We start from the raw sequence: 24,821 nt of genomic DNA on the forward strand, positions 1-24,821 counted from the left end.
GTCCCAGGGGGCGCCCCACTCGGGCCTGCGACGTGGGGCCGGTGGCCGCGCTGAGTGGGAGCGCCGGGGGGACAGGGGCCCGAAGCGGAGCTGCGCCCACCGCCCCTCCTCCCCGTGCGCCGCGCGGGGAGCCAGCCACCTCCCCTCGTACCTGAGATGGTGGCTCTGTCGGGAGGCAGGCCTGGGGCGGCTCCAAATGCTCTGGATTCCGGCCAGTCGCAAAATCCACAGAGACACATGCTACATTTACAACGACTTTCTGATCTGTTTCCACCCAGGCCTCCGAGGACTGGCCGGGGAAGGTCCTCAGTCTTCCCTCTCCTCGGTGCCTGAGAGCGCTGCCCACGGAAGGGTGAGGAGTCCGGAGGAAGAGGAGGTGAGGAAGGCGGCCAGGAAGTGAGTGAGGAACCTTCAGCCCGGTAAGGTATTCAGGAGCCTTCTCAAGACCTCCTTGAGGGACAAGCTGGAAGGGGCAGTGGGCAGGCAGGTGGCCCTCCTGGGATGTTCTTGGTACTGTTAGGCAGGGGCAGTGGTCCCTTCTAGGTGCCATTTCTCCAAACTTAGTGGGTGTGCCTTGTAACTTCCACCAGCCCAGTCCCAGGCAGATGCCCTGCCTGCCCCTGGCCCAGCCTCCGCTGTCATGTGTGATGCCTGTCTGGGGCGAGACAGGATCACCAAGGCTGGTGCACTGAATTCTTGCTTGGGAAAGAAGCTCCCAAACAGGAAGGGCAGTAGCCGGCCCAGTGTCTGTGCTGAGCAGGCCAGGAGGCAGCCCCAGGCAGAGGTGCTGTTCGGCGCATCCCAGCCTGATAGCTCATTCCCCAGATCTCCAACCTGCTAAAATGGATCCAGCTGTTCCCACACCTGTGGATGATGAGTGGCATCCCATCTGGAATATAGATGCTGCTAGGAACACCAAGGGCTAAGACATGAAGAGCTCCCGGGGTGTGGGCTGAGTTTTCTGTATCTTGTCCTATTCTGGTGTGTTTTAGGCTCCCCTGACTTGTTTTTCTAGGTCGGAAAAAGAGGAGGGTCAAGTCTATGTCTGTGCTCGGGCCTTTTGGAACTGTTGCAGCATGTACTGTAATACTGCGAGTTCTCCCCGGGCCATGCATAGGACAGTAGCTGAGAACACATTTGGAATCAGAAAGAGCTGGGTTCAAATTCTGACTTTGCCTTCTATTCCTTAAGCAAGTTGTTTTACTTCTCTTCAAACTCGAATGTCTTCACCTATAAAACAGGGCAATCAAGCCTGCCTCAGAGGATAGTTGTGAGAAGTCCTGGTGATAAATAATAAATGTCGAACAGCCCCTGTCGTGAGCCTCCTCCCCAAGCCTCTAATTATTACTTAGGAAAGGTTAAACTACCCGAGCCCTGAGTTCTCCTGGAGAATTTGAGAATGGTCTGGCTCTGTGGTAGGAGACTGTGGAGGGGTTAGAGCAAGCCATGGGAATAAAGGCAGAGGGTCCGTGGAGGGCAGGTAGTGAGGTGGCCCGGGGGAGGGGCTATTTCTGGAAGAGGGTCCAGCTTTGGAGGCAGAGACAGCAGCATGTTCTGTATGTGTCACATGAACTCACATGTCCATGGGAGACCCTGGACACACTGTGGCCACAGGGCTGCCTCGGGCAGAAGGAGCCTCTGGCTTGAGGCTTCTAGTCCTAGCTCGGCCCTCAGCAGCTGTGTGATCCGGGGCAGGTCGTTTGACTTCTCTGGGCGCCAGGCATTTTAGAGAAGCTTAGAGACACTGGGTTTGAATACCAGCTCCACACTTACCATCTCAGACAGTCTTTCTCTCTGAGCCTCAGTTTCTTCACCTATAAAGCAGAGCTCATAATACCTAGCTTGTAGGGTTGTGGCTATTAAATGCACTCAAAAGAAGCACCTAGCACAGCGTCTGACACATGCTACACACTTTATACCCATATGTGTGTGTATTCCCTTTCTGGTCCCTTCTGTCCTCTCCCCAGCCACCTGTCATCTTTAAGATGTGCCCAGTAAAGCAGCTTTGACCCATCTCGCAGTATTGTAAGCATAAAGCGAAGAGGGGAACAACACAGAGACACAGAAAATTAAGAGCTGTTAAACATAATCTTTTTTTTTTTTTTAAGATTTATTTATTTATTTATTTGATAGAGAGAGACACAGCAAGAGAGGGAACACAAGCAGGCGAGTGGGAGAGGGAGAAGCAGACTCCCCGCTGAACAAGGAGCCCGATGTGGGGCTCGATCCCACGACCCTGGGATCATGACCTGAGCCGAAGGCAGACGCTTAATAACTGAGCCACCCAGGTGCCCCTAAACATAATCTTTTTGTGTGATTAGGGGCCTTAAGCCTGTGACTGGGGACTCTAGTGGTTCTTTCCGGCCAGCCTCTAAGTATTCTGTGACAGGGACTCAGACATCTGCTGCTGAAAATCGGGGAGAGTGAAGAGTGCTCGGCCTACAGCCCTTCCAGGAAGGCCATTCTTTACTCTTCCTTCGGAGATAACCCTGAGCCCGGGAGAGCCCAGCGCTGTGGCTTCTAAGCACAGTGCACAGAGGTCAGAGGGCTGCTCTGGCTCGCGCCGCTGCTGGACCACGGCACGGCATTAGTAGGCTGGAGCAGGCCGCGAGGCAGGCCTGAGTCAATATTGACCTTCCTGGCTGGCCAGCCTGGCTCTTTGGCCTCTCATTCAGCTGGAGTGTTGACACAAGAGATTGAACGAGCTTTATTATCATATTCTTTTCAACAACAGCCCCATTATCTCTCCCCTAGGGATTTGCTGGGACCTGTAGTGTGGGAATGATGGCAAGTGCAGGGAACCCAGGCAGTTTGGCTTATGTGCATAATGCCCTCTGCCCTGCACACTCAGCTTCTCTCTGGGCCTCTCCAGTGCGACAGCAAAACCTCAAGGTCTTGCTCAGCATCCTGGGGACCCTGCATGCTTCAGCATGGAGGCCCTGGGCAGATCCTCCGAGGCCCTCGAGCAATGGTGGGGAGGGGCACAGCCTGGCTCTAGGACCCAGCCACCCTGCAGGTGACCTTTGGGCAGAAAAGCCCATGGAATTCTCTTCAGGCCCTCCCCCCTGGTGAGACTTGGGGGCCAGGAAATGAGTCTCCTGACTCATGTCATGTGAAGAGAGGTAGGCGGCAGGCCCAGGCCCCTGCTAGAGGCTGAAGGAGGACAGAGATCAGCTCCATACAAAGGATGAGCAGCAAGGGGACAGAAGGACAGAGGGCAGGGGCCTCAGGAAGGCGGGGGAGCTCCCCATCACTGAACGTATTCTAGCACGCCACAGGAGCAGGCCACAGACACGTCCCTGTCAGGAATGCCACTGAATGACTGAAAGCTGGCCAGGGGCAGAGGAGAGGCCAGACCCCATGAGCAAGTCCCCAAGCACGGGCACCACCATCTCTTCTGGCAGGTGGTGCAGATGAGAGTGGCATCTAGCAACATCTATTTGGAAAAGCAAGCCCAACTGCAAGAGACCAAGAATTTTGTTTTATTCACCCTAGTCCCTAGAACGCAGAGCAGAGTTGATGTACAATAAATGAATTTATTGAATCAATGAATGAATAACATACTTTTATATTTAAACAAACTCCAGAACGTAACATTTGAGAAAAGTATTCCTGGCCAATAAGAATACTTCAGTGAAAGGCTAGCTTCTGTCCACGATGTTCTCAACCAGGGGCCAGTGAGGCCCATCCTTCTTCACAGCAGCCTGTGTTGGATGACAGTTCGCAAAGTGGGTTACAAAGAGGTCGGGCAACCCAGCTACAGATCTCTGGATGGAAGGGCCCAGCCCTGGAGATGATATGGTTCTTTTTAGGCCACTCTGTGCCCGGATGGTGGCAGTCGTGGAGGTACCTTTCTAAGTGCTACAGAACTCTGGGGGTTGGCCGGGGTGGGGGTGGGGGCACTGGGTGGCTCAGTCAGTTAAGCGTCCGACTCTTGTTCTCAGCTCAGGTCTTGATCTCAGAGTTGTAAGTTTAAGCCCCACATTGGGCTCCATGCCATGGAGCCCACTTAAAAAGAAAGACGGGGCACTTACCTACCTCAGCATCATGAGTCTAGAATAGTTCCTTTCCCAAGGCATCATGAATGGGTCTGAGAATGAGACAAGGGGTGGTGGTGGCGGCGGGTGACATCTGCCGGCAGCCGCATCACATCAGGTCAGATGGACGCAGGTCTTCCTCTCCTTTGCTGCTCTTCTTTGCTGCTTTACTTGGGCAAATGACTTGATCGCTGTGAACTGGGGTTTCCTCGTCTGCATAACGGGTACAGTAGTAGCGCTGCCTTATAGGCTTGTGGGGAGGACATCCTCTATGTGACGTGATCAGCCCAGAGCACGGTGCTTACCCTAAGCACTCCCTGAGTGATGATTGACTGAGTGGGTATTTACTACAGATGCCTAAAATTGCCCCCTGTTCTAGCTCCTCGTGTACCTGGGGAAGCTGGCAGAGGTGAATGGGTCCATTCCCTCGTCGCCACTGGAAATGCTACAGCCTACAAAGGAGGAAAGTAGGCTGAGGTCACAAGCAGAAACTCAGGAACCCCATTCTCTGGGACCACCCCAAGCCAGCGCTCAGTTGAGATAAGCAGGTGCCGAGCCTCCCTCAGAGGAAGCCCATGTGTCCATCCACTCTCACTTACTAGCACTTGGAGTGGGGCCCATGGTGCCTCCTTCCCAGTCATCCAGACAGGAGGGGAATCCCACTGGGCTCATTCCTAAGAATTTAACAAGATCTCAGGACTGACACAACCAACCAAATCCTGCCCCCTTCAGATTAGCTGCAAACTCCTCTGGACTCACTTTCCGGAAGCCACCTCCCCAGCCTGCAGCCCCTTCTTGTGGATCCCTTCAGTGGGCTACACATTCTTCCTTTGAAAGGGATTTGGGGTGGGGCAATAGCCAAACCCCCCTCGAAGCTGGGCGTGGAAGGTAAGGTAGGTGACTCTGCTGGGAAACAGCTTGGTGGCTCTGGCACTCCAGGCCCAGGCAGGTGGATGTCTCTTCCCCGCCAGGGGAGCAGTTTGAGGGTGATGCACCCACTGCGGTTCTTCTGCTTATTCCCACTGTGGACCCTAGACCAGCCTCACCACAGAACCCTGCTCCGGGGGGCCACCACCCAGACCCTTTGGAGTCATGGAGCAGTAGCGTCAGCCACAGGGCACTGCCCACCATTCCTTGAGCCAAGCCTGCAGGTTGCCTGGCTTCAGGCTGAGACCCCCCGAGGGGCCGTGGATCCGTGCTGGAGAGAATATACTCCTGCTGCTCCCGCAGCTTTTCTCATATATGCCAGGCCCTGATGCCACAGCAATTAACATGAGCACTTTGGAACATTTTACCCACCCCTTGCAGGGCAAAAACAAAACCTGATGCCAAACAAAGTAAGGGTCAGCCTACAAGTCAGGACAACCCCGATCTCCTCTGGCCTCTGACTCACAGGTGAGCCCAGGAAAAAAACCATGCAATCTTGATTGAGAGAGCTGGCCCTGGCCACCCCCTTCTCTTCACTCCCATGGGTCCACCCAGGCTGCTCAGCCCCACGGCTATTCATGGAGATCCCCAGGAAAGAGATGAAGAACCACCCAACTCCCTCAGAACGAGCATGGGGGACAGAGCAGGGACTTAGAAACCACATGTAGGTTCAGACCCCCAACTCAGCCCTTTCCTGATTCTGTCCCTTTGGGCAAGTTTTTTAGGCTCTCTGAGCCTCATCTAGAATCATGGGTAATGATAGTAATTCCTATTCCCCCGGGGTTGGTGGGAAAATGAAATGAATTGATCCTTGGAAAGAGCCGAGCACATTCCCTTTGTGGCTTCTGCTTCTCGGACGTGACAGCCCTACCCATCAGTGACGCCAGGCCTGTGGCTCCCTGAACTCTCCCACCAGCTCCACCCTCGGGAGCTGGGCATGGCAGGATTTCCTCCAGAAAGCCTCTGCCAGGAACTGACAGGCTCCCCATCTGCCAGCCTCTGGCTCGAGGAAGCAGCCTCGGCAGGAGCTGTGCCTGGGGAGCTTCCTTCCCAAACTGGTTTGGGCAGGGCTCTTCCCCTCCCGGTCCTGGGCATCCCCCTCTGGTCCAGTCTGGGGCCAGCTGGCCAGCCAGCAGGTGACGTCTACGGCCATTCAGAGGAGGGAAGTTCAAAACATTCCTCAATCACAAGGATGGATCCCAGCCTAAGAAAGAACTGGCATCTCCCTCCCCTGTGTTGGGACAGGAGGGGCTGGGGCAGCGGAGGGCACCCTGAGCCTGAGCTGGTGCTCTGCTTCTGGCCGTTTCTACTTCAGAGTGTCAGGTCCAGGTGATTTCTGTCAGGCTAGGCAGAAGGAAAGGCATGGACTGGCTCTCGGAGGGAAGATCGTCTTCCTTCCTCCTTCCACCTCCCTCCTCAGGGTACCTTCTTTGAGGAAATCTCTACTAGGTGAATTGAGTGTGCATGCAAAGAGATGGAGATACTGGGATGGCAACTTTAAGGGCTGGCACGGGCTGGTTTACCACGACGGCCTCATGGCTGATGCAGCAACCACCTTCCCTCGGCCCCTGAGCCCTTGGGCTTGGGTCGGAAGGTAGGAAATCAGGCTGGAAAATGGAGACCTAGCGATGGCAAATCGAGGCCTCTGTCCGGGCGGGTGGTGTGCTCCAAGGACACGGGCGCCATTGCTGGAGAGATGCAGGATGTCTGCATCTCAGGGGTTTCACACCGAATGACTGGGCAACACTGGATACCGGAGCGGGTGAGTGTGTCTCTTAGAAACTCAGACCTCATGATCACTCTTTAGTCTAAAATGTTTTGTATTCTTTATTAGTTTTTTTTAATTTTTAAAAGGATTTATTTATTTATTTATTTATTTGACACAGAGAGAGAGAGTGAGTGCAAGCACAAGCAGGTAGAGTGGCAGGCAGAGGGAGAGGGAGAAACAGGCTCCCGCTGAATAGAGAGTCTGACGTGGGGCTCGATCCCAGGACCCCAAGATCATGACCTGAGCTGAAGGCAGACACTTAGAAAGAAATTCTAGAGGGGCACCTGGGTGGCTTGGTCGGTTAAGCATCCAACTCTTGGTTTTAGCTCAGGTTATGATCTCAGGGTCCTGAGATTGAGCCCTGTGTTGAGCTCTACACTCAGTGCGGAGTCTGCTTGTCCCTCTCACTCTGCTCCCCATGCCCCCCACCTCTAAAATAAATAAAATCTTGGAAGAAAGGAAGGAAGGAATCCTAGAAAGAATCCCCTACTCCTAACCTTTGCCATCGAGCATTCTGCTTTGGACAAAGAAAACCTTAGTAGTTTAATTTATCCCTGGGACCCATGGGTGTGGTGGTTTTGGCCCCAGCATGTGAGGGGTTCCAGGAGAGCCCACCAAACTTGGGCCCCCACATAGTCACCCACACTGGACCTGGGGCAGGTGATGGCCAGACTGTGGGTTTCCCCCTCTCTCATCCCCTCATCACTGCCTCCAGCTTATTATTTTACCTTTCACATTTAGATCTGATTAATTAATTGGAGTATGACATGAATTCATTTTTCAGGATTCTTTTTTTTTCCATATGGATATCTAATTGTTTCAGCTACATTTTTTGAAAAGATCATCTGTTTCCTACAGCATTGCAGTGTCACTTTGTCATAAATTAAGTGACCTTCTATGAATGGATCTATTTCTGGATTCTCTCTTCTGTTCCATTGGGCGATTTGTCAGTCCTATGCCAGTTCCACCCTATATCAATTATTGTACTGTATTGTACTGTTCCCATAAATTTTGATATCTAGTAGTATAATCCTTCGACCTTGTTCTTCAAGATGGTCTCTACTATTCCTGATTCTTTATGCTTCTCTGTACATTTTGGAGTCAGTCTGTCAATTTCTACCAAAAGAAATATGCTGGGATTTTGACTGAGATTGAAACAAATCTATAGGTTAATTTGGAAATAATTGATATCTTTGTATCATTGAGTCTTCCAATCTATGAACATTCTTTAATTTCTTTAATAATGTTTTCTACTTCTCAATGTAGGGACCTTGCACATCTTTGATTAGGTTTATTTCCAAGTATTTGACATTTTTATTTATTTTTAAAAAATATTTTATTTATTTATTTGAGAGAGAGAGAGTGAGAGAGAGAGAACGAGAGGGGGGAGGGTTAGAGGGAGAAGCAGACTCTCTGCTGAGCAGGGAGCCCAATCCAGGGGCTCGATCCCAGGACCCTGGGATCATGACCTGAGCTGAAGGCAGGTGCTTGACCGACTGAGCAACCCAGGTATCCCTCCCTGGTTAACACTTCTGACAGCAAATAAGAAGGGTTTCCTTCCTCCTGCCGCCAGTTCTCCAACTTTCAGACAACAACTGGCTCTTCAACAATTCTGTTCAATTCTGGCACTACCTGGAGTCAGCACAGTGCCCCCAGGCTCAGTCCCACAAGCCACCCTCCACTGCAGATGCCAGCTGTGAGTCTTAGGCCACTCGTACTTCTGACCAACTGGCTATAAGTTGGGGGTTCCCATGAGGGTTCCCATGAGCCCCTCCTCAGGTTCTATAATTTGCTAGAATGGCTCATGGAACTCATTCATTACAAAAGATGCAACCCAGGCACAGCCAGACGGGAGAGATGCATAGGGGAAGGGCTGGGGTAGGAGGCACAGAACTTCTTCCCCACCCTCCCCGCCTGCTTCACCCTCCCAGGGCCTTGATGTGTGCACCAACCCAGAAGCTCCCTGAATCCTGTCGTTGAGGGGTTTCTATGGAGGCTTCATTGCATAGGCATGACTGATTAAGGCATTGGCCATTGATGATTAACTCAATCTCCAGCCCCACTCCCTCCCCAGACGGGGGGCAGGTCCGAAAGTTGGAACATTCTTTCCATCTGGGATCGCAAGGGTGTTAGGAGTTGTATGCCCAGGAACAGGAAACTAAGACCAGACATCTATTTCCCATTGTACCACAAAATCTTTAAAAAAAATTTTTTTCTATTTGTTTGTTGTTGGTATGAAGAAATACAACTGATTTTTTTCTTTATATTGACCTTGAATCAGGGACCTTCTAAATTCACTTATCTAATTCCAATAGTTTGTATGTAGATCTTTCTCGATTTCCTATGTACACAACCATGTTGTCCCAGGCAGTGTTAGTCTCACCACATTTTGGATGAGTCTTAGCAGCCTCTGTTTAGGTGGGGATTTCCCATTAGCTCTGATTTCTGGCCCTACTCCCCGCCTCCTCCAAAACCCGAGCTCAGTTCATTCCTTCCAGCAGCTCCCCACGCTCACTACCACAACCTTGGGTCCTAGGACTCTGTGGTGTCCTTCTTTTTCCTCAGACTTTTCCTACTGCCTCTGGAAAAACTTGTTCTCAGGAGGGGACCGAGGCGGGGGAATCCCAGAGCCATTTACCATTTGCTAACGATGCTGTCCCCGCACATTCCTGCAGAAAAAGCTGGGCACTCAGTTGGGGCTGGGGGAGTCGGGGAGAGGGATGTTTGGGGATAAAAGTATTAGCCCACTCTTCTTCAGCTCTCAGATACATCCCTACACCTGCAAAAGAGTTTGAGTTCACAGAACGAGGCAGGGAGGGTAAAACCATCAGTGAAGCTAATCTAGAGACAGAGGGGCTATCTGTGAGGCTATAAGCACAGGATTGCAGAATGAGGACTTTGGGAGCCAAAGGCTGGGAGGGAGGAGGGTGTTTTACCAAACCACAAAGCGTCTACATAATGGAGAGGTGGTGAGGTGCCCAGGTCCCCCAAATGAGGCATGGCCCCTTGAGCAGCAAATCTGTGAGGAAAGGTATTGGGCATCTCTCCTGGATTTGTATTTGCTCACGTCCCAGTGAGCTCGGAAACAGCTGCACAGAGAGGTAACATGAAAAGAGAATCAGCCCCCATTCACTGGGGCTCTACTCACTTAAACCTCCCGAAGCCTTGTGAGGCAGCCTTTACTAACACTGTTTTATAAATGAAGAGCCCTGAGGCACAAAACATTTAGGTAGCTTGCACAGAGCCTCCCCAAAATAGTGGGAGACTGCCCACAATTTGCCTGCAACTCAGCAGGTGTATTTCATTCCAAAGGCCTTGGTCCTTGGGGCTCCTGCACATGTGGATTTGCCCACAGGGAGCATTTGGTAGACTGCCAGCCTCAAAGCCTCATAAGCGGCTGACATTCCAAGAGGTGTGATGTAGAGTCAGATTGATTCACACGTGCTGAATTCCTCCTGGGAAAGCTGTGGCCGTGCGAGGACCCCTGCCTTTCTGAGTGGGCACCAGCTGCTGCTCACATCTGTGACCTACTCCAGAACCTGCTAAAGTGACCAGGAAAATGCTGTTTCCAGGACAGGAACCAAAGGAGAATGCCATGGCTCTCTGTATTCCAAATCTTTGTGGGGTTTTTTTGTTTTTTTGGTTGTTTTATGTACAAGAACTTGTATTTATTGCAAATGAGAACAAAACAACAAAAAAGAGAACAGTCAGAACCACACCACCAAATCTTTGGAAAGATGAATGATCCAAGCATTCAATTCAAGAAACAAAGATGTCTGTTTCTTGAAACCTAGAAGTGATCTTTCCAGGTGACATTAGAGCCCATTGAGTATCTTTACCACGATAAAGAAAAAATTAAAAACAAAAAAACCATTGAGCTACTTTGAGCTGCTTCCAATACAAAAGCATTCAAGTGAGCACTCCCAACCAGTCTTCCATCCACATGTGGTCCTGGCCCGGGACTCCCTGAAGGCAAGCTGGATTCCTCACTTTACCCTGGGTTTCCAGTCTCCCCATCTCAAATCTGCATGCCCATGTCACTAGTGGTTGTTGACATTGCTCATAGGGCCTTAGGCAAAGCCCAGATTAGCAAGGGATAGAGGTTTGGCTGCAAGTGATGTTTTGCACAGAGTTCTGAGACTCAAGGGAAAAGGGCCCAAAGTGGGGAGACTTAACCCTAGATAGCTGCCCTCGCCCACGCCAGATGTGCCCTTGACTCAGGACCCTTCTGGAACTAGCCAAGCACTTGGTGACCAAGAGGGCCCTTTTGGGGGTTCCTGGTCCTATGATATGTGGTCCCAGACCGGACAACATGTTGGCTTTTTATGAGTGTGGCTTATCACATAAATAGGTTTTCTGTCGTTGAACCATCCTGGGACGAACCTGAGTTAAACAAAAAAACTGTAACATGCTGTTGGATTCAATTTATTAGTTTTGTTTAGGATCTTCACTTTTGTTCATAAGTGAGATTGGTTCAAATTTTCTTTTTCTTGTACTATTCTTACCTGGTTTAAGAATCAAAGTCGTACTTGCTTCATAAAATGAATTTGCCTGCTTTCTTCCCTCTTTCCCCTTTTTCAATTATTTGACAGTAGAATGATATTTGTAATGGGCTTTGGATCTTATAAAAACACACCCCCAGAGTCTGCCTGCTCGGCAGGAGATCTGGCACAGACAAGAAGACAGACACCTCTTTTCCTTGTTTATAGTCTGTGTTGGCTTATTTCTGGCACTTTTATTGTTTCTGGGACTGCTTTGCTGGGAGCTAGCCATATCCCTGAGGAAGTAGGGATGAGAGGTGAGGGGAAGCCCTGGGCTGGGGGGAGGGAGCCCTGAACGGGGCGGGGGGGGCAGCACCCACTGCAGCCGCCTATGCTTTCCGGGGCCAGGCGCCCATGAAGCCCCTCACTGGAGCTCAGCCCGACTCTCCCCACGCAGGCACCATGTTCCGAAAGAAAAAGAAGAAACGCCCTGAGATCTCGGCCCCACAGAACTTCCAGCACCGTGTCCACACCTCCTTCGACCCCAAAGAAGGCAAGTTTGTGGGCCTCCCACCACAATGGCAGAACATCCTGGACACACTGCGGCGACCCAAGCCCGTGGTGGACCCTTCTCGCATTACGAGGGTGCAGCTCCAGCCCATGAAGGTAAGGTGGGCGGCGAGGATGGTCGGGCTGAGTTTAGCCCTTCCCACTCCACAGATGACCGTGCCTGGCAAGACCACAAAGGCACCTCATTACCAGCTATCAATCAGCTGGCTGTTTCCATTGCCCACTCATGAGCCTCACCCAGGGTGAAGACTCCATTTCCAGGGAGGAGGAGCCTGGGGAGCCCCTCTCTGCAGGCTGGTAGGGTTGCCAGATTTAGGAAATAAAATTACAGGATGCCCAGTAAAATTTGAATTTCAGGTAACAACATGTAATCTTTTCGTATTAAGTGTGTCCCATGCAATATTTGGACCCGCAGCCCCCGTGGGGCTGGGGCTCCCAGACCAGGGGGATTTTGTTGTGTGGGTCAAGAAGGGCAAGAGGGGTTGGAGTCAGGGCCCTGTCAGAATATGCGGAGGAGAGCCCTACACTGGTTGCTACCTCCTCGGGGCGCTCTGTACATGTCCCATAAGGCCACAGATAGAGCTAGAGAATGACCCCACCCCCTGCCCCCAAGCTCAGCTGCCCATACCATTTGAGGGGCTTACCCCCTGTCTGCCCTGCCGGACTGCGAGCCCCATGACAATAGGCTTTCTCCTTGTATCTCTGCCCCCCGCACGGGCCTGACCTGCTGTGGGCCCCAGTGAGTGGCTGAAAAATTAAGATGACACAGCAAGTGAGGTCCTTAGGGGTGCCTCCCCATGAGCCCCGTGGAGGCTCCCTGCGGTGAACAACAGGTTGCTCGCTCACACTCTTCTCCCTCCCCTATAGACCGTGGTGCGGGGCAGCTCGGTGCCCATGGATGGCTACATCTCAGGGCTGCTCAACGACATCCAGAAGTTGTCGGTCATCAGCTCCAACACCCTGCGTGGCCGCAGCCCCACCAGCCGGCGGCGGGCACAGTCCCTGGGGCTGCTGGGGGACGAGCACTGGGCCACCGACCCGGACATGTACCTGCAGAGCCCCCAGTCTGAGCGCACTGACCCCCATGGCCTCTACCTCACCTGCAACGGGGGCACACCAGCAGGCCGCAGGCAGATGCCGTGGCCAGAGCCACAGAGCCCAAGGGTCCTCCCCAATGGGCTGGCCACCAAGGCACAGTCGCTAGGCCCCACGGAGTTCCAGGGCGCCACGCAGCGCTGCCTGCAGCTGGGCACCTGCCTGCAGAGCTCCCCACCCGGCGCCTCGCCCCCCGCAGCCTCCAGTAGGCGCGGGACCAAGGCTGCCAGGCACGGTTCCGAGGAGGCCCGGCCACAGTCCTGCCTGGTGGGCTCGGCGATAGGCAGGCCGGGCGGGGAGGGCAGCCCCAGCCCTAAGACCCAGGAGAGCAGCCTCAAGCGCAGGCTGTTCCGAAGCATGTTCCTGTCTACTCCTGCCACGGCCCCTGCAAGTGGCAGCAAGCCGGGCCCTCCCTCCCAGAGCAAGGTAGGTGGGGCTGGGGCCACCCTCTGGGCCACTCTCAGCAGGGTAGGGAGCCTGGCCTTCCCCACTTACAGGGTCAGGCTAGGGAGAGCGTAAGGGAACAGAATGATCGAGAGCCTCTGCTGAGGATTCCACCCTGAACCAGATGAGCTCTGCTCTTCCAGAGGCTTAGCACAGGTGAGTCAGAGGTTGCCAGCCAGCTCATTTTCTGGGGGGCCTCAGAGGGGCTTTCGGTACACCCCAATTTACATTCCTGCCCTCTGCGGTGTGTCTAGGTGGACCACACTGGGAGGCAATTACCTTTAACCATAAGCCCAGACCTTCCCCTGCCCCCGGAGCCCAGCGGCCCCCAGCCGGGCCCCAGCAGAGATAGGTGGTCCAGCGCTGGGCAGGGTCAGGGGCTCGGCCTCCCTCTTCTAAGAGCTTCTTTCCACCTCCGCCCCTCGCTTGCCCCAGTGCTCTCCCGAAGTCGAGCAGAGGCTCCCTGGACTGCTTCTCCCTCAGGAGTCAGAGATGTTCATGTGAACCCCTTCTCCAGTGAGGAGGATTCTTCCCTTCCTACCCTGACCCCGCCTTTTTTTTTTTTTTAAGATTTATTTATTTATTTGAGAGAGAGAGTGCAAGTGCAGGGAGGGGCGGAGGGAGAGAGAAATTTTAGTGGACTCCTAGCTGAGCTTAGAGCCCAATGCAGGGCTCGATCGCACGACCCCGAGATCATGACCTGAGCCGAAACCAAGAGTCCGATGCTTAACCGACTGAGCCCCCAGGCGCCCCCCCCCTTTTCTTGAGTGGTTGTTTGGTTTACCATTTCTGTAATGATTTGTTCTGCGGTTTGTGTGCCATGTGAAAAGCTGGAGGATTGAGTTAGCCTAGGCCCGGGAGCAGCAGGAAAGCCAACTTTTGGCATGCCTCGAATGCACAGATTTTTCTTGTGAAATAGGAAACAGCGAAGGAGCATTTCTTGGCAGGCAGAGGAGAATGTTCTTGCTTCTTCCATGCCCTATGATGTCCTGTCCGTGGTGACAGCACTATCCTTTCTCATTTGGCAGATGAGAAGGTGGGCTCAGAGAGGGTCGGACGAGCCCCAGGTGTGGAGACTGAGTCAAGGAAGGCAGCAGTGAGAGGGCCCTCCGGGCTCGCGCCTCTTACTCCCCAGGGCTTTCTGATCATGGCATCTCTAGCTCCTTTGTGAGGGGCAGGCAGAAATGAGCTTACCCGCTGCAGCGCAAGGGTGGGAAGTCAGACGTAAGAAACAACTGGTGACAGTGACCCGAGTGACAGAGCTCCCCTCCCCCGGAAGGCTTTCAGAGCAAGCCTGGCACCTCCCTGGTGGCGGCGGCACATGAGCGTGCTCCAGCCAGAACTTGGGTGGAGAGTTTGGGGAGTGGCCTGGACCCTCAACCTTTCTAAGTCACTGCCAGCCCAAGGCACCCAGGGAAGGTCCTGGGCTTTGTACACTCGCTGGGATGAAGGATGCAGGCTGGGCTCCCCCGTGGAGTGGGGGGTAGAGGGCCGAACAAGTGAGATGTGGCGTGGTGTGTCTGTGAGCTAGGAGGTCTCTGGAAGGCCGTGCTCCCAGAGAGACACTTCCTTGAAAAGGCAGGTGGGAGCAGGCCAGTGCACACTGCCCAGGAGGTGAGAACTGGAACTTGGTTGCTTGCTGGCCTCTTGGGAATCCTGTGGCGGGGCTTCAGGGGAGAAAGGGCGTGTCAACATGACCTGCATGTTTCTGAGCTCCTGACAGCTCCCCACAGTGGGGAGCAGGCTGTCCAGCCAGCATCGGTCGGCCTGCCCATCCTGCATGTTACCAAGGATCTACCGTAGGCCACTGCAGCTGGGTGTGCCCTGGAAGCAGGGGGTCGTCGTCTGGGGCTGGGAGACACCACAGTTCCAAACCCAGGGCAGTGGCTTCCTTCCCAGCACCTGGGGCATATGTTTCTAGAGAAATACTTCCAAGCCAGGCCTCTAAAAGGCAGGGCTGAGGCTTCCTCCAAGCTGCTCTGGGCCAGGGCTCCTCAACCCCTGCCTTATTGACATTTGGATCCGATAATCCTTGGTCGTAGGAGCTGTCCTGTGCACTATAGGATATTTAAGAGCATCTCTGGCCTCGACCCACTAGATGCTGGTAGCCCCTCTCAGCTGGGACAACCAGAAGTCCCCCCAGACATTGCCAAATGTCCTTCGGGGGGATAAAATCAGCCCCAGCTGAGAGCCACTGTGTCCAGCTTCCTACTCCTCCCCTCACAGCCCCAGGAACCCACCAGACCAAAGCAGCAGTCCGCCTCTGCCCCTCGGCACGCCCCAGGGCCTGTCAGGACCCTCACAGCAGCAACTGCAGCAGCTGTCCGTGCACTGGGGCCCTGGGAGGTCAAGCCACCAACCGCCACCGCGGGCCAGAAGAGGCTACAGAACAGTGTGCGGCTCTGGGGCTTTGTACTCAGCCCCAGGAAGCTTGGCCTGTAGTCACTCGCTTTGGCTAAACAGCAAAAGACTTCGAGCCCTGACTGGGGGCAGGGAGGCCAAAGCGCTGTAAGACCAGAACTGGGGGCATTTAGAAGTGGTTCCACTTAGAGGCAAAAAGGCTAAATCAGAAGACCTCCACAATCAGCAAACCTTGGTTAAACACCTACTGTGTACCCTGCATTCTGTGATATGCCAAGGACCTCCAGTAGGACCACAGCTTAGGGGTGAGGGGTCAGGCTGACCGGGCCTGAAGTCAGCCTTCCTCCTTTTCTGGGCAAGTTACTTAACCTCTCTGAGCCCGTTTCCTGATCGACAAATACAGATAATAACAGCACCCGTGGAATGATAAAACAACCCGAAGGTCATGAGAATTAGATGAGATTATGCATTTAAGGCCCTTGTTAAAGTGGTACACCCTCAATAAATGGCTTTATTATTTTTAAAATATTAGGACATGGCCTTTGCCTCCGAGGCACTTAGATTACAGCCCCCCAAGCCCACGGCTGGAGAGCCTGGCCCTGTCGCCATGGCCCAGGAAGGGGAGATGAGGCATCATTGTAACTGCATGCCCGGCTCTTCCGGTGGCTTCCCGCCCACGAAGACGTCTCAGTCACACAAGGAACTCCAGAGCCTGTAACAACTAATTCCATCTTTTGTCCCCCTTTCTCTTTCTTGGTATGGCTTAAGAGATTTCCTCTGGCCTTTTCTTGTGGTGACATTAAGTAAAAGCTCCCTTCTTGTGGAGACCGGCAGCAAGGCCAACAAAGGGACGCTGGGGACCAGAACCTGCTGAGGTGAAGACGGGGCCCAGCCCGACTACCTCGCATCCCATGTCCTAGGCCACACTGGAGCTGGGCTCTCGGCTGGATCCCTGCCCTTTGCCGCTTCCATGCATCCACCCACCCACCCACCCACCCACCCACCGCACCCTCGGCCCCTGAGTTCAGCAAGCACCTGTAGCAGTGTCTCCACAGGGCCTCGACAGCGGAGGGGGAGCGGATCCCCTCCTTGGCCCCTCGGCGTGGCCTGTCCTCACCTGCCCCACCCCCGCCGCCCAAGCCAACTCAACCCCCCAGCCTGTGTAGGGGGCCGAGAGGCCAGCAGGTGAAGGGAATCATTTTACAGCCTGCCTTCGACATCCAGGTGGAGAGAGGTCAAGGGCTGATTAGAGCAACCTCAAGAGCAGCTCTAGATGCTTCTAGGTCCCCAAATTCTGTCCAGCCTGACCCAGATGCTCAGAGAGCATGTTTTCTGTGAGCCGCGCCTCGCAGGCCAGCAGGCAACCTTTTTTCAGGGCCTTGGGGGCTGCCTCGGTGACCGCGTGAGGAAGTGAGCTGTGTAGGGTGCTGTCCTGTGAAGCCTCTGCTCCCAGGACATGGCCTCCCAGCCTCAGGAGTGGCCGTGCTCCCTGTACCCCCAGTCCCCAGTCCTCCCACAGCCTCCCTGAGGCCATGGAATCACAGAGCCCATTTGTCCAAAGCTGCTCCCAGTGTGGTCCACGGTCCTCTGGCATCAGAGCCCAGGGGCCTCGTTAAAATGCAGAGTCACTGCTCTAGGGACTTACTGAAGCAGGAGTCTGCATGTTATCCAGCTCCCCAGATCACCGTGCACTGATAGATGAGACGGGCTCAGAGAGGGTGAGCGGCCTGAGCTTCATCACTGGTCAGAGCCCGAGCAGTAGTGGAATCTAGGTCATGACCCCCACTCCAGAGGTCCCACTGCTCCACTGCACAGAGTGGGGAAGCGTGGGTGAGGGGCAGGTGCTGGTGAAGATGTGGGCGGGTCTCTTTACTGTCCAGATGTGCTCACCGGGGAGGATGGAGTCATCCCGGCAGTGCTGGGAGGCTCTCCTGGCTCCTTCACTGTGAAGGCTGAGGCCAAGCCAGGCATAGCCTGCCAGAAGCTGGTGCACACTTTGGGGTGTGCAGGCGGGGTGGGGGTGGCAGAGTCTGCCACAGCTCGGCTCTCTGCTGGCAGGCGCACTCACATACATGCTCCCCTCTAGGCAAGATCAGGCACTGCCTAAGGTGGGGTGGGCACCCTGAAGCCTGGGGAGAGGGTGCTGAAGAGGTTGACAAGGCTCTGGGGTGTCCCTGGGGTGTCCTCTGCTGAGCCTGGTAGGGTCCAAGGACCAGACTTGGGGTCCCTCAGCCCAAGCTGAGCGCTTGAGGAGAGTTCTTGGAGGTCGATGCAGTTCTGGGGATCTGGACCAGGACCCACTGGGCAACTAGACAACTGCCATATGATGGGTTCTGAGATGTTCTGGAAAGTTCTCTGCAGCCCCTGAAGTGTCCCCCGTTAGGTTACTTATGGCCCTTTCCAGGTGCCCCTTTTAAAATCATATAATCCCTGGGAAGAGTCATGTTGCACATCGCCAGCTCTTGGAGAGAACCCAAGGAGGGGACTCTTTCCTGCCAGGCTGGCAGGAGGGCTTGGGCCCTGAAAGGCAAGGAGCCTCAGAGGCTTCAGGGCTGGGCCTTGGGCTCACTGAGGCCCAGTCTGCCACTCAGTTTCACCTTCCCTTCTTCTCCACCAGAGGCCATAAAGATAGCCCCCCTCCCCACCTTCCCTTCCGTGTGGGGGTCATCAGCCAGGAGTCATGCTCGGGAGCAAGTACAGAGGCTACTCGGGGGGAGCCCCTAGGAAACCTCCCTACCCCTGGCCCCAGGGCTTCAGTTAGGCTGGACCTACCCTCCTAATTCCAGATCTCTCTGGCACCAGATCCCTAGCCCAGGAGACATACCTGCGAACCCCCCAGAGGATAACACGGTCTCTGGTCCTCTGCTGGGGACATACTCTCACAGCATAGACACACAGACTCCCTGCTGTCAGGCACGAGTGGGGCTATCAGATAGGAGGATAGGTCCAGCCTGACCCAAGCCCTGTGCTGGGAAACAGTCCCAGCTGCCCCGCTGTCCACTCCCCGCCACCCCACTGCCCGGGGCCTCTTCTGCCCACGTGGGCCCTTGGGTGGGAGCGCCCCGGGAATGAAGAATGCCTCTGACCCAGATTCCCCGACCAAAGCCCAGCAGTACAGAGGGAAGACGGCCTCTCAGTGGCCTCCCGGGGGTCTGGCTGTCAATTACCCAGGAAGAAATACCCAGCAGAGGACACCCCAGGGACTCTGCTTTCTTCAGCTTCCCAGGAGCGGCAGAGCGGATGTAAAGAGCTGCTGTTCCGACTGCTCACCTGGGAAAACGCTGGGGGCTGGGTTCCCGAGCAGGAACTTTGGCTTCGGCTCCATTTGACAGTCCTTGCCCACAGCACCTCCCCTATCTGGTCCGATGCCCTGTCAGACCTGCCCCTGTCCAGAGGTCACCCCCTGCTGCTGGGAAGGTCGCTGTAAACGCTGCCACAGCCAAAGCCACCTCTGTTTCTCTTTCCCTCCCTGCAGCCTAACTCCTCTTTCCGACCACCGCAGAAAGACCCCCCACCAAGCCTGGTGGCCAAGGCCCAGTCCTTGCCCTCGGACCAGCCCATGGGGACCTTCAGCCCTCTGACCACCTCGGATACCAGCAGTCCCCAGAGGTCCCTCCGCACAGCGCCCGCTGCCGGCGCACCCCCAGGCCGGTCCTCCCCCGCGGGCTCCCCACGCACCAGGCAAGCCCAGAGCAGCACCAGCAACCTGTACCTGCCCCAGGACTCCGCGGTGGCCAAGGGTGCCCTGGCTGGCGAGGACGCAGGTGTTGTGACACATGAGCAATTCAAGGCTGCACTCAGGATGGTGGTGGACCAGGGTGACCCCCGGCTGCTGCTGGACAGCTACGTGAAGATCGGCGAGGGCTCCACGGGCATCGTCTGTCTGGCCCGGGAGAAGCACTCAGGCCGCCAGGTGGCCGTCAAGATGATGGACCTCAGGAAGCAGCAGCGCAGGGAGCTGCTCTTTAATGAGGTGGGAGGAGAGGGTGGGACGTGGTGGGGCGCTTAGGATGAACATCCGGGAGCAGGGCCGTGGGGACTGGGCCTGGCACTCAGGCACCCCCGTCTGCCTCCCAGGTGGTGATCATGCGAGACTACCAGCACCTCAACGTGGTGGAGATGTACAAGAGCTACCTGGTGGGCGAGGAGCTGTGGGTGCTTATGGAGTTCCTGCAGGGCGGGGCCCTCACGGACATCGTCTCCCAAGTCAGGTGGGCAACGGGGGCCTGGGCTCTGAGAGCTGGCTGCCCCCACCATTGTCCCGGCAGGGGGATTGGGCAGCCTCAGGCCAGGAAAACTTGGGGTGCCTGTCACATCACTGTGAGCCACCCCCTGTCCATTTGGGTTAACAGACCCAGGAGGGTTCAGGGCAGTGGGGTGGGGTCTCCAGCCTAGGTCCAGGCCCATTTCCACCAAGGCTCTGGCGTGACTGGACCCCCACACGTATTGCCCAGGAGCTGTGGGGCCCAGTCCCAGGGGCACCTAATCTGCCTAGCCCGGCTGCCCTGCAGCCCTGCCAAAGCTCACGTTTTCTTCTGTCTGCGGCCTGGCCTTCCCTGTCCAGGCTGAACGAGGAGCAGATCGCCACTGTGTGCGAGGCCGTGCTGCAGGCCCTGGCTTACCTGCATGCCCAGGGTGTCATCCACCGGGACATCAAGAGTGACTCCATCCTCCTGACCCTCGATGGCAGGGTAGGGCCCTCCCCAGCCTGGCGCACCTGTCCCCCTCCCCCTGCGTCTGTGCTCCCAGCTCAGCTCCTGCCCTAGTTCACCACTCCCTGTCCCCCCCACCCCCATCTCAACCACAGGTGAAACTCTCGGACTTCGGATTCTGTGCTCAGATCAGCAAAGATGTCCCTAAGAGGAAGTCCCTGGTAGGAACCCCCTACTGGATGGCTCCCGAAGTGATCTCTAGGTCTCTGTATGCGACTGAGGTAACCGGTCCTTCCATGCCCCCGTCCTCCCAGAAGTTCCTATTGGGAACAAACAGCTCATGTGGGCCCTGTAGAGACACCCCTCCCCCAAACAGACCTGGTTTTCAGATTCCCACGTTGTCAATACCCTACCCCACTTCCCATTGCCCCCCCCCACCGCCTGCTCCTGCCCGCTCTTGGATGGGTCTGCCCTCGCTTGTGGCTTTGCTGCCACAAACTCTTCCCCGAAATGCTCCTCGTGCAGCTCGTGGGCAGGGTGGGGTATGGCCAGGCTTCCCCACATCTGATGGCTATTCTCCGAGAATGGCTGACAGCTCTGTCCCTACAGTCAGTGGGCACTCCTGCAGGAAGTAACTGGCCACAGGGCAGGTGGCCAGGAAGGAGGCCAACTCACCAATGACAGCTGGGACTAGCTGCTTCTGTCCCCCTGCAACACCCTGCTACCAAGGGGCCCTACTCTGGCCAGTGGCGTCAAGGACATTCTCTTCCTACAGGTGGATATCTGGTCCCTGGGCATCATGGTGATTGAGATGGTGGACGGGGAGCCACCCTACTTCAGTGACTCCCCAGTGCAGGCCATGAAGAGGCTCCGGGACAGCCCCCCACCCAGGCTGAAAAACTCTCACAAGGTCAGTCAGTGCTCAGGGTGGACCCTGATGACCACATTCTTCCTGAGGCTGAGGGGACCAGAGCCTGGGCTTCCAGACCCACAATCTCCCTTCCACAGAAGCCAGAGGCTCCCAGAAAAGGCTCTGCCTTCTCCACACAAAACCTGCAGCAAACCCCTGTGGGCACTCAGACAAGTTTCCACCGGCAGGCAATTGACAGGAGCCTGAGAGAAGGGAAAGTAAGGCTGCCAGGAAACCCTGATGTCCTGGGGAGGAATCTAGAGAAACTAACTGAGCAGGAGCCCCTCCACTCCCTCTGTCAGGGGAGCCGTACCATGGCACGGTGTTCCCATCTAGCTCAGCAAATTGGCTTGTCCTCCATCAGTGCACATCCTGACCACATCTGAGCCACAGGTTTTCCCTTAAAACCAGTGTGTGTGTGTGTGTATGTGTATGTGTGTGTGTCTGTGTGTGTGTGTCTGTGTGTGTGTGCGCGCGCGCGTGCGCATTTAACCCATTTCTGCCAAATCCACCCAAACCCACAGGTCTTACCAGTGGACAGCCCCTGCTGGTGGCCAGCTCCGCACAGGGTGGCAAATGGCACTGCCATCTGGTGGCCAGAGCGAGAAATGTCCCAGAGGGTTGAAACGCAGTCCCTAAATGATAAAATACGTCTGGGGCCCCAACACAGCTGGATAGGAGGACAGTCAGGAAGCACCTTCCCAGACAACTGGTCCTTGGAGCCCGCACTGCCAGCCCCAGGACTAACACATAGAGGAGATTTCCAATTGGCTAATTCCCCAGAGGAGGTAGCCTTCTGCAACAGCCCAAGACTTAGCCTTATCCCAAGATACTGGCTCAAAATGAACCAAGACAAGCCCTTGACTTAAACTCCAAGGCTTAGAGCATTAAAGAAATCTTCCTTGTCAGGTCTCACTTTGCTCTTTTCTATTTTTCAAGACACTTCATCCCTGGCCTCTTTTTTGATCTTCACTAAAGACAGGGCAAGCACATTTTATCATTAGCCCACTGGGCAGATAAGAAAACTGAGGTCTAGAGAAAATTGCAACTTGTCGAAGATCAGGGATAGACCTAGGACTGGATCACTAATTCCAAGCCCATGCCCCTTCCCCAGAGCCACAGAGTCTGAAGGCTGAGAGCCTCCAGCAGCAGGGTGGGGCATGGGCTGTGTATTTGCAGCCGGGCTCCCCAGCAGCAGCCCCTGGAGGTGAGCTAGCCACTTCTCCTGGACTGATGCCAAGTTTCTTTACTTACCTGATAATCTGAAAAGTCCTGAGCCTGGGAGCTGCCAGGAAGTAAGAAACAAGAGAATTCAAGACCTTCAAAAGATGGTGGGGCCAGGCAGACGAGTCACCCCAAAGTGACTGCATGCGGTGGCTTCCACTCAGTGCTGCCCTGTCTCCACAGGTGTCCCCCGTGCTTCAAGATTTCCTGGAACGGATGCTGGTGCGGGACCCCCAGGAGAGAGCCACGGCTCAGGAGCTCCTGGACCACCCTTTCCTGCTGCAGACGGGGCTGCCCGAGTGCCTGGTGCCCCTGATCCAGCTCTACCGCAAGCAGACCTCCACCTGCTGAGCCCACCCCAGAGCGCACCTGCCACCTCTGCCCACAGGCGGGGGACACTGGGCAGCCAGCCTGCCTCGTTCTCTCAGTATTCTCTCCAAAGATTGAATGTGAAACCCCACCCACACCCTCCTGCCCTTCAGCCCACTGGGCCAGGCCGGACCTGCCCCTTGGTCTCTCTCCCTCCCAAGAGAGTCCCCAGTTGCCTTTGGGATGATGGAGACCCCTTCTACAGGATGACCCTTTGTTATTTGCACAGGGATATTTCTAAGAAACGTGGAGACCAGCACTCCTGGCCACTGTGGCCAACCCAGCAGAAAAAGCTGCTGTTTTTTAAAGGTAGTCGTGCACTAGCATCCCAGGCCACCCAAGAGGGCAGACTGCCTGTCTTCACCAGGATACTTGCTGTTCTCAGCTCCAGCTCTAAACCCTGGGGTCTCAAGAGGGCCACAGGGAAGGTTTCTACTGCCTGAAGCTGTCTTCCTCCCTCGTGTCTGACTTCCCGAAGGTACAGTCCGACCTGCACCTGCTTCCCAACCCACCTGCACTGACATCACTCTCCCTGCACAGCCTGCCCTGAAGTGTGAACAGCCTGCTCGCAGGCCAGGGAAGGAGGAGGAGCATTTTTTCTGGGAGAAAGAGAAAGAATGGAGTTAGTGGTAAACATGGTCTCACTTTACAGGATGGAGAGAACATCGTGTGTGTGTGCGTGTGTGTGTGTGCGCGCGCACGTGTGTGTGTGCGTGCGTGTGTGTGTAAGTGGCAGACGGTCACCCCGACAGCCTGGCTCCCTTCAGGTCACCCACGGCCAGCAATAAGGCTTCTCCATCCTTTCTGCCACTAAGTTCTACTCTGAAGGGACCTGCTTTCTTGGCCTGGCTTCCCACCTCCCAAGTCTCTTGTCTCTACCTGACCAGCGAAGAGATCTGCGTTGAGTCTTAGTGCATCCTAGGGGTTTGGCAGATTTCTGAGTTTCGCCTATACTGTGGAGTCTCAGAGCCAGAGACAGGAATGGTGAGGGAACAGACTTTGTTTTACCTGTGAGCTTCATCTCAATAACCAGGTCATCAAGGACCCATTCTTTCAAAATCTTGGTCTTGGGGGGAGGTGAACCATCTCCTGGGGTCCCATCCTGTCAAGAAAATGGGCACCCCCTTTGTGCAAACCTATCGGCCCTAGCTGCCTCTTCAGACACCTGTCTCCTTGTCCCCCTTCCCTCCCCACCTTCAGGGATGTTGTGAGTCAGGGAATCCAGGGAAGAACTCCAGGTGTCAGGACCCTATCTAGATAATATTTTTAGATTCCTCTGCTCCCTAGTGGCCTGCTTTGGGGCCAAAAATAAATTGCAAGGACTTTTTTAAGGGTCAGAGTTTTAAAAACAAAAGCATCTTCCCTAGAAACTTTTGTGAATTGTTTGCACTTGTGCCTGTTTTAAATTAAACTAAGTGTTCAAAACCTCTGGGCTCTTGTCTCTGAGAATGGAGCCAGGCTGTCTTCAAGCCCGACACCCTGCAGTGGGTGTCTGGTGTGCCCTCCCCCTGAACATGAGCTCCCCAGCAGTCACTCAAGTCCACAGAAAACCCAGCTCCCTGGTGGCATGTGGGCCAGTGAGGGCAGATAAGGAGGGAAACAGGAAGTGAAAGGCCCTCGGGGCTGAAAGAGCTCTCCTTCCCAGGGGAGCAGAACCCAGCCAGGAAAGCCCGGGCCATGTGCTGTGCTTGCTGGCACACAGGGGCTCTGGGGGCAGCCCCCGGGGCTGATGACCACTTTCTGGATCAGTGTCTCTCGTATCCCTTTTGCTTCTCACTCCAAGGCAAGTCAGAGGCCGCCCTCCCCATGCTGTCCATAGGAAGTGGCCGGAGGCTGCTTCCAGGGAGAAAGCAGTCTCTGTTTCGGTTCTCAGAACTGAGGGGTTATGAAGGAGCAGTGCAGTGGCTGGAAATCAAGAGACCTTGGTCCTAGTCCTGCGGGGAGGGGAGGTGGATGGAATTCTCTTTCAACTTCTAGCTCTGA

At 55.0% G+C, this 24,821-nt stretch overlaps 1 protein-coding gene across 2 annotated transcripts; it reads left to right on the top strand.

Moving 5' to 3' along the window:
- Window positions 1-330: 330 nt before the first annotated feature.
- PAK6 (p21 (RAC1) activated kinase 6) lies at window positions 331-24,301 on the top strand. 2 transcript variants are annotated; one of them, XM_032417299.1, is made up of 9 exons: window positions 331-419; window positions 11,671-11,879; window positions 12,651-13,304; window positions 19,159-19,656; window positions 19,761-19,894; window positions 20,248-20,374; window positions 20,491-20,616; window positions 21,111-21,245; window positions 22,653-24,300. In XM_032417299.1, the coding sequence occupies exons 2-9, from the start codon at window positions 11,676-11,678 to the stop codon at window positions 22,818-22,820; spliced, it is 2,046 nt and encodes a 681-aa protein (XP_032273190.1). In that variant the 5' UTR covers window positions 331-419; window positions 11,671-11,675; the 3' UTR covers window positions 22,821-24,300. The 2 variants fall into 2 exon arrangements, with proteins under 2 accessions (XP_032273190.1, XP_032273191.1); XM_032417300.1 differs by having other exon boundaries at window positions 336-424; window positions 22,653-24,301.
- The last annotated feature ends 520 nt before the right edge of the window (window positions 24,302-24,821 follow it).

The sequence above is a fragment of the Phoca vitulina genome, unplaced genomic scaffold, assembly GCF_004348235.1.
Source record: "Phoca vitulina isolate PV1807 unplaced genomic scaffold, GSC_HSeal_1.0 scaffold20, whole genome shotgun sequence".
NCBI classification, from domain to species: Eukaryota; Metazoa; Chordata; class Mammalia; order Carnivora; family Phocidae; genus Phoca; species Phoca vitulina.

Coding starts and splice junctions, on each gene's coding strand:
- PAK6 (XM_032417299.1), top strand. CDS start 11,676: ATGTTCCGAAAGAAAAAGAAGAAACGCCCTGAGATCTCGGCCCCACAG. Junction 11,880..12,650: donor TGCAGCTCCAGCCCATGAAG/GTAAGGTGGGCG, acceptor CCTCCCCTATAG/ACCGTGGTGCGGGGCAGCTC. Junction 20,375..20,490: donor TCCTGACCCTCGATGGCAGG/GTAGGGCCCTCC, acceptor TCTCAACCACAG/GTGAAACTCTCGGACTTCGG.